The following is an 18,191-nucleotide window of genomic DNA, read 5'->3' as shown; positions in this document are numbered from 1 at the left end:
CATTTAAAATCTTTGAACTAATTCAATATCCAAAGAAATGACACAGACTTCTCTTCTATCTAAGTGTTGATGTCAGTTTTTACAAGCGCCTGAGTGGACCGAACAAACTGATCCAAACCAAATATAGCTATAGCTGATGGGGTGACAGCTTTACAAAGAATATATAAAATGGTATTAAAGACCACAACCTGGAGAGATGTAACAAGAAACTGACATCTATCCAAGATTTCAAAAAGCTACTGAGGAGTAAGACTAGCCTCTTGAGCAAGTTACCAGACGCTGCGGGGCTAACTAGTTCATTGAACCGACCAGCATTTATAATGTTCCAGAATCTTTTGACACTCCTGTCAAGTTACAAAAGTAAGATAAAGAAAACAACATAAGATTAAGTTCCACAGCATGGAAGAGTAGCAACCTTCTGGCCTTCTGTAGAATACGAGACTGTACACAGAATGTCTGTCAATATTTCCATATAATGCAAGGTATAAGAGTTAATGAACCAGAAGGTTGGCTTTCGTGTCATTAGAAATGTCTACATAAGGGTGTACATTTTAAAAGCTCACAAAAGCTCTGACGAAGGCCGTGAGGCCGATACGTGAAGCTTATTAAAGATCTGTGATACTATCAAGAGCAGTGTGTAGGTTTCTTTTTTCTCATCTTATCCAACTGTTACAATACACCTGCAACAGAGATAGGTGTGCGAGTGCTTTTTGAATTTTGTCATTAGAAATGAAAAGCTAAAAGTAAGCCTAGTCTATGACGTAGGCACAGCAACTGTCAACAGCTTCCTGTACATTCATGTCAAGGCTAGAGTGCAACCGTTCCATAAAAATAGTGTAGAGGGAATAAGCAAGAAACTACGTTCTAGCAGTTTCTATACATTGATGTCAGCAAGGGCCAGTGAAAGGAAAAAGGACTATGAAAAATAAATGGGCATAGGGCATCTTGAACCGTTTGTTTGCTGTGCCTAGAGAGTGACATTGTACAAATAGAACTTTGGAATACTGACACTGGGCTTTTTGGGAGCCATTTGAGTCAGGGAAAGCAGGTTACCAAAACAACACCGGGGAAATTCCACGGTAACAGAGTGATGCTGATATTCAGATTGGCATACATTTTAAAATGAACAAACAAAAACCAATGACTGCAAAGTTGTAGGAGTTGCTTTAACTCGATGCACAAGGACTACTTCAAAACTACAGTGGGGCAAAAAAGTAATTAGTCAGCCACCAATTGTGCAAGTTCCCACTTAAAAAGATGAGGCCTGTAATTTTCATCATAGGTACACTTCAACTATGACAGACAAAATGAGAAAAAAAATATCCAGAAAATCACATTGTAGGATTCTTAATTTATTTATTTGCAAATGATGGTGGAAAATAAGTATTTGGTCACCTACAAACAAGCAACATTTCTGGCTCTCACAGACCTGTAACTTATTCTTTAAGAGGCTCCTCTGTCCTCCACTCGTTACCTGTATTAATGGCACCTGTTTGAACTTGTTATCAGTATAAAAGACACCTGTCCACAACCTCAGTCACACTCCAAACTCCACTATGGCCAAGACCAAAGAGCTGTCAAAGGACACCAGAAACAAAATTGTAGACCTGCACCAGGCTGGGAAGACTGAATCTGCAATAGGTAAGCAGCTTGGTTTGAAGAAATCAACTGTGGGAGCAATTAATAGGAAATGGAAGACATACAAGACCACTGATAATCTCCCTCGATTTGGGGCTCCACGCAAGATCTCACCCCGTGGGGTCAAAATGATCACAAGAACGGTGAGCAAAAATCCCAGAACCACATGGGGGACCTAGTGAATGACCTGCAGAGAGCTGGGACCAAAGTAACAAAGCCTACCATCAGTAATATACTACGCCGCCAGGGACTCAAATCCTACAGTGCCAGACATATCCCCCTGCTTAAGCCAGTACATGTCCAGGCCCGTCTGAAGTTTGCTCGAGAGCATTTGGATGATCCAGAAGAAGATTGGGAGAATGTGGTCATGTGGTCAGATGAAACCAAAATAACTTTTTGGTAAAAACTCAACTCGTCGTGTTTGGAGGACAAAGAATGCTGAGTTGCATCCAAAGAACACCATACCTACTGTGAAGCATGGGGGTGGAAACATCATGCTTTGGGGCTGTTTTTCTGCAAAGGGACCAGGACAACTGATCCGTGTAAAGGAAAGAATGAATGGGGCCATGTATCGTGAGATTTTGAGTGAAAACCATCAGCAAGGGCATTGAAGATGAAACGTTGCTGGGTCTTTCAGCATGACAATGATCCCAAACACGAAGGAGTGGCTTCGTAAGAAGCATTTCAAGGTCCTGGAGTGGCCTAGCCAGTCTCCAGATCTCAAACCCATAGAAAATCTTCGGAGGGAGTTGAAAGTCCGTGTTGCCCAGCAACAGCCCCAAAACGTCACTGCTCTAGAGGAGATCTGCATGGAAGAATGGGCCAAAATCCAGCAACAGTGTTTGAAAACCTTGTGAAGACTGACCTCTGTCATTGCCAACAAAGGGTATATAACAAAGTATTGAGATAACAAAAGTTTGACCAAATACTTATTTTCCACCATAATTTGCAAATAAATTCATTAAAAATCCTACAATGTGATTTTTTTTCTCATTTTGTCTGTCATAGTTGAAGTGTACCTATGATGACAATTACAGGCCTCATCTTTTTAAGTGGGAGAACTTGCACAATTGGTGGCTGACTAAATACTTTTTTGCCCCACTGTAGATTTTACAAAAACACATTTACTTGAAGGACAGTGCAGATGCAAAGTTTGGTAACAAAGACAGTAAACTTCATCCATTGCAACATTTATTTTGAACATTAGCATGAGCTCCAAACACCCATGTTCAAACAAACCATATCATTATCTTAACATTCTATTTTTCAGAAAGATATTATGCAAGTTTTGTATAGGTGCAATAAAAGGGTTGTTGTGCTGGGGAAAAGAGAAATCAATCAGATTGTGGGATTGGGAAATAGCAACATTGTGGTTCATTTATGAAATAGCTGATTTAAGCTCCACTCACAAAAGCCCTATTCTGTTTTTCAATATCCTCTAAGACAGAAGGCCTCTCTAATCACTATGGAGACAGGCCTACATTTTTAAAAAACACTCCATGTCCCTGAATGGAGGCTTGACTATACCCCTGAATGGAAGCCTATAGCTGGTGAGGGAGGCAAGGTCATCTTTCTCACACGGTGAATACGCGGTGGTGACAATGGCGAGATGCTGTTCCGGTGCATGCATGTTTCCCACAAATGAAAACAACAAGACTCAAACTACGCTATACACAGACCATCAAAGTGTCAGATTCACCTTTGCCAGATCCATTCAAGTAAACAGGCTTTGAGCTGGCATCAATAAGACAGGTGCTCTGTTGTGTCTCAAAAACCAAGGCCGATAACAAGTTTTGGGCCATAATGAGGTTTCATTGAGCAGTTCATTTTCAAATCCATATGATCACATTGGGGCATTCTGCATATCTGCGTCACTACGTGTTAGATTATCACCAAGAGTGTGAATGATCATATACGTCTCAGACACACACAAGTCTCTGTTTGATGGCTATGTCTGGACATTAAATGCAGTCCAAAGGTTTATCAAAGAACAGCCTCATATTCTAGACAAAAGTGTCAAGGGATTCAATCTTTGATAAGACAGATATGGTCTTTAATTCAGAACAAATTGCATTTATTTTCTGACATATAGAGAAGCAATTTTATCAGATTGTTTTTTAAATTCTTAATAGCACTAGTCAAATGTCCTCTGGGTGAAGGTTCTGAGTTAACATTGTTGCTTATAATTTTAAAGATACCAAAGACTTTTGTCGTAGCATTAAAGCCAGCCCTAACTCAATTCACATAACCTCGGCCTACTCGAAGAAACCCCAAACGATAATCAATCAGCAACCAAAATACAAAAACAAGACAGTGCCTCTTCACATTCACAACGCTGCCTACATTTATCGAAAAAGAAACACACCAGACGAGAGAGAAGACGTATATATATTTTTTTAAACAGCTCTTCACTCCCTTTTACTACATCACCTCCAAAAGCAGGCTCCGCCGCTACGCTACACTCGGCCAGGCCTTGGCAGGCCGCCAGCTGGATGCCAAAAAGGGCTTTTTCTTCTGCGCTGCGCTGCTCCCACTCATTCAGATACTAACTCAAATACTCTGCTATTTATAGACACTGGAAAAACACCAACCACAACTCGACCGCATAACCACGGAGCAAAACAAAAATAATAACAATCGGGGACAAGAATACATATATAAAAGAGAGGGAAAGGGAGTAGATGGGAGGCCGTGTGTGAGGGATTCGGAGTTAAGACTGGGTACAGGCAGGCTACAGCCATTGGAGCAGACGATTCTCTCATTCTCATCCCAAACCAACAGGGTCTGCAGAGGGCACCTTCCGACAGGAACGCTGGAATCTCAATGGGGGGCTCCAAAACTAGGTCACGACAAGGCCTGAACGCATACCTTATGCAGAGGTGGCATAGCATAGGCCTGAATGTACTGCACAGCACATTCAGTATTGTCTACAAGGTCCGTATACAAAGGTCTGACCTTCTGAAGGCCCTCTCCGTCACAATATAAACCATCGAAATCAATGAATCCAGCTGGCATTGTGCGTGTAGTGCGGGTGAGGAAACACCCTGTGTTCACCAACCACAACAAAAAGCAACAGAATACAGTAACACAGTCATACAGAACTCTGGCCACACAGCGCAAGGCAACTCAGCTGCACAGTTTTCAAAATGAGGTTAGGATTTACTTCGTTCCAGGACTCTGAAATGTTTCAGCCTCATTTATCAGTCTGCGTGGCTCGGAATACACTGCCGCCCATCTGACAGTGTGACAGCATAATATTAGCCTATTGCTTAATGTGTGGCGATCAATCAGTGTTTGCCCTCAGTGACAGTACAAAAGGACCCTAGACAATGGATCCACAAAGCACCAACTGAGCCTCAGCAGCACCAGGGAGAGATGGGCATAACTCCCGAGGTTCTCTTTCAAAGCATCTCACAACTGCCAGACAGAAATGTTAAGGGCAAAATCATTACTGATGCAAAAGTATGAGTTGTGTAAATATTTTTTCATAGGATTTGGCCGTGGGGGAGGTTTCCTAGACCTGAAAGTAACCCTAACAAATAGCCAATAGGAACATGCTGAGCCCCCTATTAGCCAGCTTGTGTTAGTCTACCCTATATTTAAAATAATCACACAGCCTGAAGCATGACCTCCACTCACTATTTTCTCAAATTAAGCTCAGAGGAAATGTTAGCGCTGTAAATGCTACTTCTGAAAATTTGCCTGTAATATTTACAGTTCCCCCAGTGGTGTGATAAAGTTTTCAGAGTCAGTCTACATCCTTGGGGGCTGTCCATTTCCCATGCAGCTGTAGACAGCCATTGTTGGAGCCTTATTCACAGCAGGTGGTCAAGTCACTGGGTTTACCATGACAAAGACGCGCCCCCTGTGACCCTCTCCCTCTGTCGCTGCCCCGCCCCCCTTCCCTCCCCCAACCACTCGAGAGGATCTTGCCCATCACCATGTCTATGGTCCGGCCTGCTACCCCTCTCAGGACTGGGGGAATATGTGACCCTCTCACACACTCCTCCAAAATCTCCATTGTCCATCAATAGTGAATGTATGTTCTCTAGACGGTCACGGTGACATTAAATTAAACAAGAATAGACCAGCAACGTTTTGACTGTGGCCTTGGTTTACAATATGATACAAATGTATGATGAAGCTGAGTCACAGGCAACGTCATATAAAGGAATCATTTTTTAAAAAGGCATAGAAAAATGGCTTCAAGGTCTGAAATATTCTTTTTTTTTAACCTTTTGCTCCCTCTCAGCCAGATCAAGGCCGTGCTGGAACAGGATGCCGAAGACATCAGAGAAATGGTCAAACAGAAGTCTGCTTGTAAGTGTGTGTTGACGGTCTGCGACAGCTGGGCCCGAGACGGGAGGGTCACCAGAGGAGCCTGGGAGTCTACGTGAACCAGTGTACGCCTCCATCTGGAGACGGCGGATGAGGAAGAAACCAGACGAGCAGCTGCCGCCGTCATCTCCATCAAAAAAACAAAACAAAAAAAAAGGTTGAGCAAGGGAGAGAGAGCAGGAGAGAATAGGGAGTTCGCTCCCCTGTCTACACACAGCACAGACATGGGGCGTGAGGGGATGAGGAAGGAGGGGGGGAGGACCTGACCCATCCATCTGAGAGAAAACACCACTGCATCTAGATCCAGAAAGCTAAAGGGGATAGTCCTTCCTTTTGTTTTCAGAAGCAGTCCAGAAGTTACGTTGTGCTCATATTCCATGCAATCTGGTTCAGAGTAACCTATGTATTAGCCAAATATGCAGGCCGACATACATTTACATTTTAGTCAGTAAGCAGACGCTCTTATCCAGAGCAGTAGTGAGTGCATACATTTTCATACTTGTTCTTACTGGTCCCCAGTGGGAATCAAACCCACAACCCTGGCGTTGCAAGTGCCACGCTCCACCAATTGAGCCACACAGGACTTTATTTAATATTTATTTAACTAGGCAAGTCAATTAAGAACAAATTCTTATTTACAATAAATTGCCTACCCCGGCCAAACTCTAACCTGGACAATGTTGGGCCAATTGTGCGCCGCCCTATTGGACTACCAATCACGGCCGAATGTGATACAACAGCCCGGAATCTAACCAGGGTCTGTAGTGACGCCTATAGCACTGAGATGCAGTGCTTTAGACCGTTGCGCCACTCGGGAGCCCAATTTAATGGAAAGGGTTGGCCCCATCTAGACGATTGGCATCTTTTTTTTAATACCAAAACTTTGATTTGAACTAGCTTAACGACAGACAAACTGCTTGGGAAGTTGAAAAATGTAGGCCGCATCCAGGACAAATGTAACATGGCCTTCAGTCAGACTATGTTGCCGATGGTCACTCTGACAGAGCTCCAGAGCTCCTTTGTGGAGATGGGAGAACCTTCCAGAAGGACAACCATCTCTGCAGCACTCCACCAATCAGGCCTTTATGGTAAAGTGGCCAGACAGAAGCCACTCCTCAGTAAAAGGTACAGGACAGCCTGCTTGGAGTTTGTGAAAAGGCACCTAAAGGACTCTCAGACCATGAGAAACTAGATTCTCTGGTCTGATGAAACCAAGATTCAACTCTTTGGCCTTAACTCTCTGCAACACGGATAGATGGAAATCGGCACATAATACTACAAATTAAGAAACATATCCTACATGCATATTAGAGGTCGACCGATTAATGGAAATGACCGATTAATTAGGGACGATTTCAAGTTTTCATAACAATCGGAAATCTGTATTTTTGGACGCCGATTTTGCCGACTATTATTTTTTATTTTTTTACAACTTTATTTAACTAGGCAAGTCAGTTAAGAACACATTCTTATTTTCAATGACGGCCTAGGAACGGTGGGTTAACTGCCTTGTTCAGGGACCGAACAACAGATTTTTACCTTGTCAGCTCAGGGATTCAATCTTGCAACCTTACGGTTAACTAGTCCAACGCTCTAACCACCTGCCTCACGAGGAGCCTGCCTGTTACGCGAATGCAGTAAGAAGCCAAGGCAATATTAAGCTGATCCACCCCTTTTTTTTTTAAAAGAAGCCAAGGTAAGTTGCTAGCTAGCATTAAACTTATCTTATAAAAAAAACAATCATAATCACTAGTTATAACTACACATGGTTGATGATATTACTAGTTTATCTAGCATGTCCTGCGTTGCATATAATCGATGCCGTGCGCATTCGTGAAAAAGGACTGTCGTTGCTCCAACGTGTACCTAACCTAACCATAACCATCAATGCCTTTCTCAAAATCAATACACAGAAGTATATATTTTTAAACCTACATATTTAGCTAAAAGAAATCCAGGTTAGCAGGCAATATTAACCAGGTGAAATTGTGTCACTTCTCTTGCGTTCATTGCACGCAGAGTCAGGGTATATGCAACAGTTTGGGCCGCCTGGCTCATTGCGAATTAATTTGCCAGAATTTTACGTAATTATGACATAACATTGAAGGTTGTGCAATGTAACAAGAATTTTTAGACTTAGGGATGCCACCCGTTGGATAAAATACGGAACGGTTCTGTATTTCACTGAAAGTATAAACGTTTCATTTTCGAGATGATAGTTTCCGGATTCAACCATATTAATGACCTAAGGCTCGTATTTCTGTGTGTTATTATGTTATAATTAAGTCTGATTTGATAGAGCAGTCTGACTGAGTGATGGTAGGCACCAGCAGGCTCGTAAGCATTCATTCAAACAGCACTTTCGCGCGTTTTGCCAGCAGCTCTTCGCAATGCTCCAAGCATTACGCTGTTTATGACTTCAAGCCCATCAACTCCCGAGATTGGGCTGGTGTAACTGATGTGAAATGGCTAGCTAGTTTGCGGGGTGCACGCTAATAGCGTTTCAAACGTCAGTCACTCTGAGACTTGGAGTAGTTGTTCCACTTGCTCTGCATGGGTAACGCTGCTTCGAGGGTGGCTGTGGTCGATGTGTTCCTGGTTCGAGCCCAGGTAGCGGCGAGGAGAGGGACGGAAGCTATACCGTTACACTGGCAATACTAAAGTGCCTATAAGAACATCCAATAGTCAAAGGTATAGGAAATACAAATCGTAGAGGGAGAAATAGTCCTATAATTCCTATAATAACTACAACCTAAAACTTCTTACCTGGGAATATTGAAGACTCATGTTAAAAGGAACCACCAGCTCTCATATGTTCTCATGTTCTGAGCAAGGAACTTAAACATTAGCTTTCTTACATGGCACATATTACAATTTTACTTTCTTCTCCAGCACTTTGTTTTTGCATTATTTAAACCAAATTGAACATGTTTCATTATTTATTTGAGGCTAAAGTGATTTTATTGATGTATTATATTAAGTTAAAATAAGTGTTCATTGTTAATTCAGTATTGTTGTAATTGTCATTATTACAACAACAAAGAATTCAAATCAGCCGATTAATCGGTATCGGCCTTTTTTGGTCCCCCAATAATCAGATTCGGTGTTGAAAAATCATAATCGGTCGACCTCTAATGCATATTCAACTACCTGGAAATGTTGAGTTAGGACGTAGACATTTTTGAGCTGGTATGGAGAGAGAAATCTGTGGCAGAAGTGAGCTTCCCTAGACAACTGATCATTGTGCAAATTAATTGATGCTTTCAATAAACATTTGGAGAGGAAAAATATTTTACATGTCAACAATCCTTTGATTCTTAGCCAACCCAGACTGTTTGTCCTAAATAACCCACCTTTCTTGGCCCTATTGTTTAAATATTCACGCGGTTAAAATTAACATCCCTAATCCACACATCGCAGGACAGTCCTTCACACGTCCGCCTCCAGAGGCCAACCCAGACGTAAAATGGGAATCTTTGTTCTCACCCCCACCCCCCAGATCTGAGGGAGGTGGTGTCAATATCCTACTAAACTCAAAAGGGGAATGGGTGACTGACCACCATGCCCCATCCCCCACTGCCTCCTCTCCCAGTCCCACCCCCAGTATGGGGCCCACGGGCTCCACAAACAGGCCTCAGCAGCAGCCTGCCTGACATCTCAGCACAGGAGGAGGGGTGGGTCAGTGCGTGGGACACAAAAGCAGATGGGGGGCCCTAGATAGGGGCTGGGTCTGCCCCACCAGAAAGGGGACCCAGATTCTTAGAAAAATGGCCTCTAGAGAGGAGAGACCTAGGAGGGGGGAGCCACCCCGCAGGTCCTCTGGGGGAAGAGGAGGCTTCTTTCAGACACGGGAGCATGAGGGCCATCAATCCCACAATGAAAGGAGCTCCAAAACCAGCAGCCACCCCCCTCCCCCCTAGCACTCACAGTGAGTTAAAGTTGTTGCAACCACTTCTCTCTGAAATGGGCAGAATGGGTGGAGCAGAAAATCAGAGGACAGAGGGAAAGATAATTATGCCCCAATGCAAAACCAAACCCTAGCCAAAAACAAACCCCAGGACTACCTGGCTTGATAACTCCTTGCTGTCCCCAGTCCACCTGGCCGTGCTGCTGCTCCAGTTTCAACTGTTCTGCCTACGGCTATGGAACCCTGACCTGTTCACCGGATGTGCTACCTGTCCCAGACCTGCTGTTTTCAACTCTCTAGAGACAGCAGGAGCGGTAGAGATACTCTGAACGATCGGCTATGAAAAGCCAATTTACTCCTGAGGTGCTGACCTGTTGCACCCTCTACAACCACTGTGATTATTATTATTTGACCATGCTGGTCATTTATGAACATTTGAACATCTTGGCCATGTTCTGTTATTATCTCCACCTGGCACAGCCAGAAGAGGACTGGCCACCCCTCAGAGCCTGGTTCCTCTATACGTTTCTTCCTAGGTTCTGGCCTTTCTAGGGAGTTTTTCCTAGCCACCGTGCTTCTACACCTGCATTGCTTGCTGTTTGGGGTTTTAAGCTGGGTTTCTGTACAGCACTTTGTGACATCAGCTGATGTAAGAAGGGATTTATAAATATATTTGATTGATTGATAGCCAAATCCTCTAGACATTTCCCGTGGCTCTGGTTGGACTGGGTTGGTGGAAGTAGTATAGGGAAATAGTTCCACCTACCCAATCTATCTTGCAGGTCAGGTTGAGTTTCCACCATATTGCTTAGACTCATTTGATTCCTGTAGATCAAAGTGTCTAGCGGCTGGGGCTAGAGTGTTGAAGTCATGGTATCGGTCTGGTATTGGTGTTCAACTCAAAATGTAGAGAAGATAATGTTCTGGCAACTTTCTATAAGGACAGAGCACAGCACGGTACTCCTGCTACAGAACAGCTTCAAGGCAAAGAACACAGCATCAGTTCTTACAATATTTCATTAACTAGAGGCTTCTGCCGTGGCCCCTTATGGTCAAGAATATCCCATCATTTTATAAGAATTTGGGTACCATATAATCTGCAGTTAGGCAACAGAGATAAAAGAGACAGATTGGAATCTCATTTGTTTTCTGAAGAGAAAAACCATGAAAGTGGATATGGGTAGAATCTAGATAGTTGGATGCTGTCCATGCATTTCCCAAGCGGGATATGAAATTGACTCTAAAAGATTGATCTCTGCGTTTTGTGCTAAACAGTAAACATTGGTAATACATTATCATGCTATGAAACGTGGCACGTATCGTCGAACAGCAAACACTTGGCTAATCCCATCCCACTGCATGTTCAGGAGGACTTTGAGTGCTGCGTATGATGTACGACGCGGCCCCCTGCAAGATAAGGCCTTGCCAAATATCATTGTTTATGTACCGCATTCCACCCATGCGGCTTTGCCCAGATACGTGTTATCGGCATAGGTAAACAAACGCTGGGGCCAGAACACTGTGGCTTCTCAGCAGCACACAACCGAGCTGGGACGCTCACAAGCCTTCCCACTTCAAACACTGCACTCGCACTTCAGAAATAATAGAATTGGGGACAGGATATAACTAACCTGAGACATTATCCAAGGTTTGGCAAGCAATGCCTGTTTGTCAGCACTCAGCATGTATCCCAGGCCCATGCAGAGGAAAAAAGTTCACAAGGGCGGTGATAAACAGTGCAAATGAAGTGCCGCTCTCTTAAAAGTAAACTAATCTCAACCATCTCTATAGGCGTATAGGCTTAAGGGTTGCCCATCCCCAAGCATCAAACATGAGCACGGTCAATGACAGTTTTCAGCAGGCAAACAACTATGCATGAGGCCTCATCATGGCAGTTAGCTAAAGGAGTCAACATTGCCCCACCAGGAACGGCAAGGATGAAGACATGGGAGCATTAGGATAAAGTTGAACTTAGAAACCATGGAGCAGCCAGTGCACTAAAGATGACAACTGCAATCCGCTCTGGCTTATGATCTTCTGTCTCCTGTAACAACCGATATTAATAGCGGTTAGGAGAGATTCTATTAATGCTTCAGCTTAGCAAATAGCTGGAACATCTGGCAAATACAGCAAAATAAGCCTGTAGTCACTAACTGTACTTGCATTAGTCTATCAAGAGTAAATCAGTGTTTGTGTGCTTTTTCAAATAGGCAGCACATCATACATTTACTCCTACACAATCATCAATTCAGCCACTCTGTCAATACACAGTCAATGCAATCATGTTCCATTTCCTTTCGCACAGCGTCTTTGCTGTGGGCGAGAAAATGTAATCGCTCACTGGGCCGCTGTGCTCCATTGAATACATTTGGTTGGGTTCAAACCTGCCATGAGTCGCGATTTGTGCCAAGCCGCAGCAGTAGAGTCAAACATGGACGGCTCATGTTTCCCATAAACTGGGAGAAGGGAGCCCAAAGCACATCCATGTTGTAACCAGAGTTTTGATCTGTGCTTATAAAATTAGCCCCTGATTCTTTCTGTGGGTTTTGGAGATCTGCAGGTGAATTAGGAAAGAAGCCGTTATAAACCGACAGATTAATGGAAGCAACGATACTTCACTTTCAGGGACCGAAGCCAATCACATAAGGAAGGCATGCAAGTGGTGCATTGTGTACATTTCTTACAGTGTTTGCACAACATGTGATGAAGGAGCGTGCTAAGCCTCTCTCAGCGTGAGGCGGCCGACGATGAAATTCCACAGCCAGCGCAGATCTCCCTCGTTGCTCCAACCAAACTCGCTGCTTCCTTCTTCTCTCACTCTAGGCTGGCTGCTGTAAATGTGTCAGATTCTGAACCCCACTCTCAAAAACGAAGACTTTTGCACAGAGGTGATGAAGAAAGGTCTACCTTCGCGTTGCTTCAGTTAGCCACGTTGTCACATTCAACTGAAGCTGATGTGTATTAATTCGATCATGGTCACAGCCTATTTCTTTACAATAGGCCCATTTGTACTTGCTATTGAACAATCACTGCTTTTTCTATGTGAGATTTGCTTTCACAACAAGCATTGAGAATGCTTTTGCTGCGGGGGCCATATTTCTATGAAATGAGATTCATTTCTGCTTGTTTTGTTCCATTCTAGGAAATGACTGAGCAAACATGATAACGAATACAAGTGTTGATGAATGAACAGCATGGAATCAAGCATTGGGGTTGGGATTTTCAGGGCAGAATTCCAGCCAGTCTCTCATGTTAAAGTGTGTGTGTGTGTGTGTGGGGGGGATGACGCAAAAACTACAAGGTGCCTGCCATCTTTATGAGGAAGATTGACTCATGGATTTCATTGAGGGAAAAGCTCAAAACAAAATCACAACCTTTTCTGTGGGCTCACACATTCATCATTTTTGGAAAAGGAACTGACCGATTCTCTCCAAAACACCTATGCCATGAATCTCCTACAGCTCAACATCTTTGTTTCTTGGCAGGGGGGGAAAATAGACCCTGTCACTTTAAATCTCTACGCCTGCTAGAGGCTACCCATCCCCCACAGTGTTTGTCCCCCTCTTACACTCCCCCTCCCTAATTCTCTGTCAATGTACTATAAAATGTATCCATATGAAAATGATAAATGCATTCAACTGCAAATATTGGGACTATATGCAGAAATGGGCTAGATGTTGTTTCTCAGGTAGAGAAGAGAGGTTAAAGCAGTGGCCATTATAGCCCAGAGGAGCAACCCTCCCCCACTACACCATGTGGCCAAACCTTTGAAAATCCAGCACAGCACAGCACAGACACACCACATTGTTACTGATTCAGTGACTTTACAATGAGAGAGCACTAAAAGCATTCCAAACCCCATGTCCTGCTCTCACACAACACATGCACACACACATATGGTGGGCAAGGTCAATCGACACCGGGACATGCAGCCCTTGCCTCGGCTGACGCCGTGCTGTCATAGACGATACGGGACAATCACAGTCTCTCCTCCACTCAGCAAAAGCCAATGAATCGACAGGAGTGAGTGAGGAGAGAGATGCTATGACTCAGGTCAGCCTCTCCTGCTAGTAGAGAGAGAGAAAGAGAGAGAAAGAAAGAGGTAGAGGAGGGAGAGGTAGAGATGGGAGAGGTAGGAGGGAGAGAGCGAGAAAGAGAAAGACAGAAGTGGAGGGGAAGAGAGCGGTAAAGGAGGAGAGAGAGAGGTAGAGGAGGGAGAGATGGAGAGAGCATGGGCAGGGATCTGGCGTTCCTTTGTCTCAACAGAGTGGATGATCAGCTGAAAAGAGCAGAGCACAGGGAAGCTGCATATTTACTACCTCTGCTGCTATCCAGGGAGCCACGGAATCAGTGAGGCCATTACACAACGCATCCAGCAGCCAAAACAGATCGTTTTACGGGACCCTTCTTACAGCATTGCAAAACCATTTTACTATTCTGGCTGCTAATGATCTGAGTGGCAGCGATGATTTGGCATGTTGCATTACAATGACTTGTCTCTTCCCACGGACTGGCTCAGAAAAGGGAAAATACATGTTCAATAGTAGCCCAAATGTTTTGGTTGTGTATTGAAGACATATCTTTCTGTTGCTTACAAGAAACCAAGAGTATTGCCATTGACCTATCAAATCCCTAGTGATCTTTAGGACTTGGATGGTTGAAAGAACTACGTTTCTGGTATTGAGGTAGATATGTACATGTAGGTAGGGATAAAGTGACTGGGCAACAGGATAGATAAACAGTAGCTGCAGCGTGTGAAGAGTCAAAAAACAGTTCAATGCAGATAGTTAAAAAGTTAGCCCAGGTAGCTATTTGGTTAACTATTTAGCAGTCTTATGGCTTGGGGGCAGTAACTGTTCAGGATCATGTTGGTTCCAGACTTAGTGCATCGGTAGCTCAGCCCCAGTGATGTTCTGGGCCGTACGCACTACCCTCTTTCAGCCTCCTGTGGTGGAAGAGGCGTTGTCGTTTCTGTTTCACGAATGTGCTGGTGGGATTGGACCATGATAGATTCTTAGTGATGTGAACATGAAGCTCTCAACCCACTCTACTATAGCCCTGTTGATGTGAATGGGGACGTCCTCGGTTCTCCGTTTCATGTAGTCCTAGATCAGCTCCTTTGTTTTGCTGACGTTGAGGGAGAGGTTGTTTTACCTGACACCACACTGCCAGGTCTCTGACCTCATCCCTATAGGCGGTCTCACCGTCGTCATGGTGATCAGACCAACCACTGTTGTGTTGTCGGCAAACTTAATATTGGTGTTAGAGAGGACTAAGCACACACCCCTGAGGGGCACCTGTGTTGAGGGTCAGCGTGGTGGATTGTTGCCTACCCTCACCACCTGGGGAGACCCGCCAGGAAGTCCAGGATCTAGTTGCAGATCGAGATGTTCAGTCCCTGGGTCCTGAGTTTATGATCTTGGAGGGTACTATGGTGTTGAACGCTGAGCTGTAGTCAATGAACAGCATTCTCACTTAGGTGTTCCTCTTGTCCAGGTGGGAGAGGGCAGTGTGGAGTGCAATAGAGATTGTCATCATCTGTGGATCTGTTGGGCAGCTTACGAATTGGAGTGAGTCCTGGGTGTCTATGGTGTTGATGTGAGCCAAGACCAGCCTTTCAAAGCATTTCATGGCTACAGATGTGAGTGTTAAGGGGCGATAGTCATTTAGACAGGTTACCTTTGTGTTCTTGGGCACAGGAACTATGGTGGTCTGCTTGAAATGTAGGTATTACAGACTGGGAGAGCTTGAAAATGTCAGTGAAGACACTTGCTAGCTTGTCAGGGCATGTTCGGAGCACGCGTCCTGGTAATATGTCTGGCTCCGCGGCCTTGTGAACTTTTATGTAGGCTAACCAAAAAAAACTGTAGAATGCATTGAACCTACACTGCATTTAGCCTGACGACTCACAATAGAATATTCCGCATTTAGCCGGAGCAAGCAGTACAGGGAGCCAGGCAACACTGTATTGGCTAAATATCCAGAATTGCCACTTTGTAACCAATTACCAAAGTATCAAGACATTAGGATAGTGTTTGACAACAAGCATAATTTGTGTCTGTGCTTTGGAATGAATGGTAATCATACACAAAGTGATTCATTAACTTGATACATTTTTTCAGATATGTGACATAAATCATTTTATTTAAACAAAAACAAAATAGACAAGAGCCATTTTAGAGGAGGGAACTACACAACAGAACAATCACATAATGCATTTAATTCATTCCATTTTGCGTGGAAATCCTGAGTAGAATACTTATAAAAAACCTATTTGGAAAACCCCAAAGCCAAAGCATACATTATTAGTTGTTACAACAAAAACTATTAGGCTAGGCTACGTGATAATGGGCTCTGTGAAATAAGTGTGGAATTCCACTACTTGTTGTGATCTTAAATAAGTATCTTTCATTCCAGTATCAACACCTCCCTGTCATGCGCTTCAATGGGGAGAGAAATCTTCACTCATGCTTAAAAAAAATGTTGTCTACACAGGACAAACTACACGGATAAATGTGTCTTATAAACGTGCAAACACTTCAAATTAGCTTGTGGATCTCTTGCATATTTCTGTATTTTCCAATAGAGTACCACACTTCTATATTTAAATGATCTTTTAAACATTATGAGGCCACATATTTGGCACAAATATGAATTACGAGCTGCCATACATAAATAACATATATAGTCTAATAAAAACGATACATCTATTTTAATCACTGAGCCTTGACAATTGATATGACAAAATAATCGAAATAATTCGGGAATTATGTGGTTGCGATCTACTTATTGATCTTTATAGACAATGAATCACTGCATCGAGAAGCCTAAATAACCTCTCGCATCGTCACTTGTTAAAATAACATAAACAAGATGTCAACTATTGAATTACTGCATTAGCTATTCAATGCCATTTGACAACTATCATTTATATTTGTATCTTATTAAGGCAATATCAATAGCCAGGCGACTACCTACAGCATGTTATCCCTGGATTGTCTCTACATTATTAGAATCATCAGAATTGGTGTTTTGCGACTCTCTTGCAATTTCAAATCACTGGATACAGTCTATAACTGATTGACAAGACACTAACCTCAATAAGCGATATGACATAATAGGGTGCTTGCTTACCTGCACAAAAAGTTCCCAGAAGAAGTGCAAAAGTCAGCCAGGAAGCAAACATATTCCTTTAATTAAAAAGAAACACACCAGATGTTCTCCTTTTTAACCTCTTTTCCTTTGCGAACATTTAAAAAGATGATCGGCATTACACAACGAGCCAAATGACCCAAGGCCTTCGATGTCCACAGCACCAAGAGTTCGCGTTGCTTTTGTGTGTACAGTCCCCCAATGCAACAAAATTGCACGGGCTAGAAGTAAGTTTTACATATAAACAAATCCATCGGGAAAGGATCGGTCGATTCCAGGATGTAAAATCGTCAAGGTAAAAGAAACTCGATGATTAAAATAAACAAATGTCACGGTGCGCGTTAACCGTTTCTACTCTGTTGTCGTGAGTCGCTGAGGACAGGGTCCGACATTCACATGCAAGAAACTGAACTGAGTCCAAGATGGCTTCTGAGAGGGGAGTAAGCCAGAGTAAGCACAGTCAGTGGGAAAACCCGGATGTTTAAATAAAATACAGGAATGCAATCAAAGAGGCATGGGGTGGAGTGCAGTGCAGCAATCCTGGACCAAAATACTAGGCAGGTAGTAGGACATAGAGGGAATTAAATCAGAGGCTACTAGACGTTGATAATAAAGGTCAACAGGCAAAAATATATAATATGTGGAGGGAATTGCTGATGCCTACATCTAAACAGCAACCTATTTTTGGCTTAACAAAAGTGGTTGGAAAGAAAACCTGGTTAGATTTTTGGAAAATGCTGCACACTATGTTCTGCTTTTTATAAAGGTAAGTATGCTTTCATTACAATATGTTTATTTATCTTAGGCATCCTGGGGATCAAGTTAATTAAACCATATTAAAAAAGGTGAAATGACCAATGGCAGGTTACTAATATAGCCTATGCTATGTACGTCTCTGAATTAGGTACTTATAAGCCTATTCACATATAATGAATCTTTATGAATACCTGCTATATGTAGCAAGTTCAATTGGTTATTGTAGTTCTAACAGCATATTACAATTACATATTGTATGTGATCAGAGCCATATATAAAGCCAAATACCCTTATATAGAGCCATACATACACTATGTGACCAAACGTATGTGGACGCCTGCTCGTCAAACATCTCATTCCAAAGTCATAGCCATTAATATGGAGTTGGTCCACCTTTTGC

At 43.1% G+C, this 18,191-nt stretch overlaps 1 protein-coding gene across 1 annotated transcript in view; it reads right to left on the bottom strand.

The window, feature by feature from the left end:
* LOC112215332 (activin receptor type-2B) overlaps positions 1 to 17,468 on the bottom strand; it is a 53,371-nt gene extending 35,903 nt beyond the window's left edge. Inside the window, exon 1 of the mRNA XM_024374280.2 lies at positions 17,018 to 17,468. Coding sequence (XP_024230048.2) covers positions 17,018 to 17,069 — 52 coding nt within the window. The 5' untranslated portion in view covers positions 17,070 to 17,468. The remainder of the gene's footprint in view (positions 1 to 17,017) is intronic.
* Between the last annotated feature and the right edge of the window lie 723 nt (positions 17,469 to 18,191).

The sequence above is a fragment of the Oncorhynchus tshawytscha genome, linkage group LG16 (assembly GCF_018296145.1).
Source record: "Oncorhynchus tshawytscha isolate Ot180627B linkage group LG16, Otsh_v2.0, whole genome shotgun sequence".
NCBI classification, from domain to species: Eukaryota; Metazoa; Chordata; class Actinopteri; order Salmoniformes; family Salmonidae; genus Oncorhynchus; species Oncorhynchus tshawytscha.
Note: the sequence above shows the minus strand (reverse complement) of the source record. Positions and strands in the feature narration are given on the sequence as shown.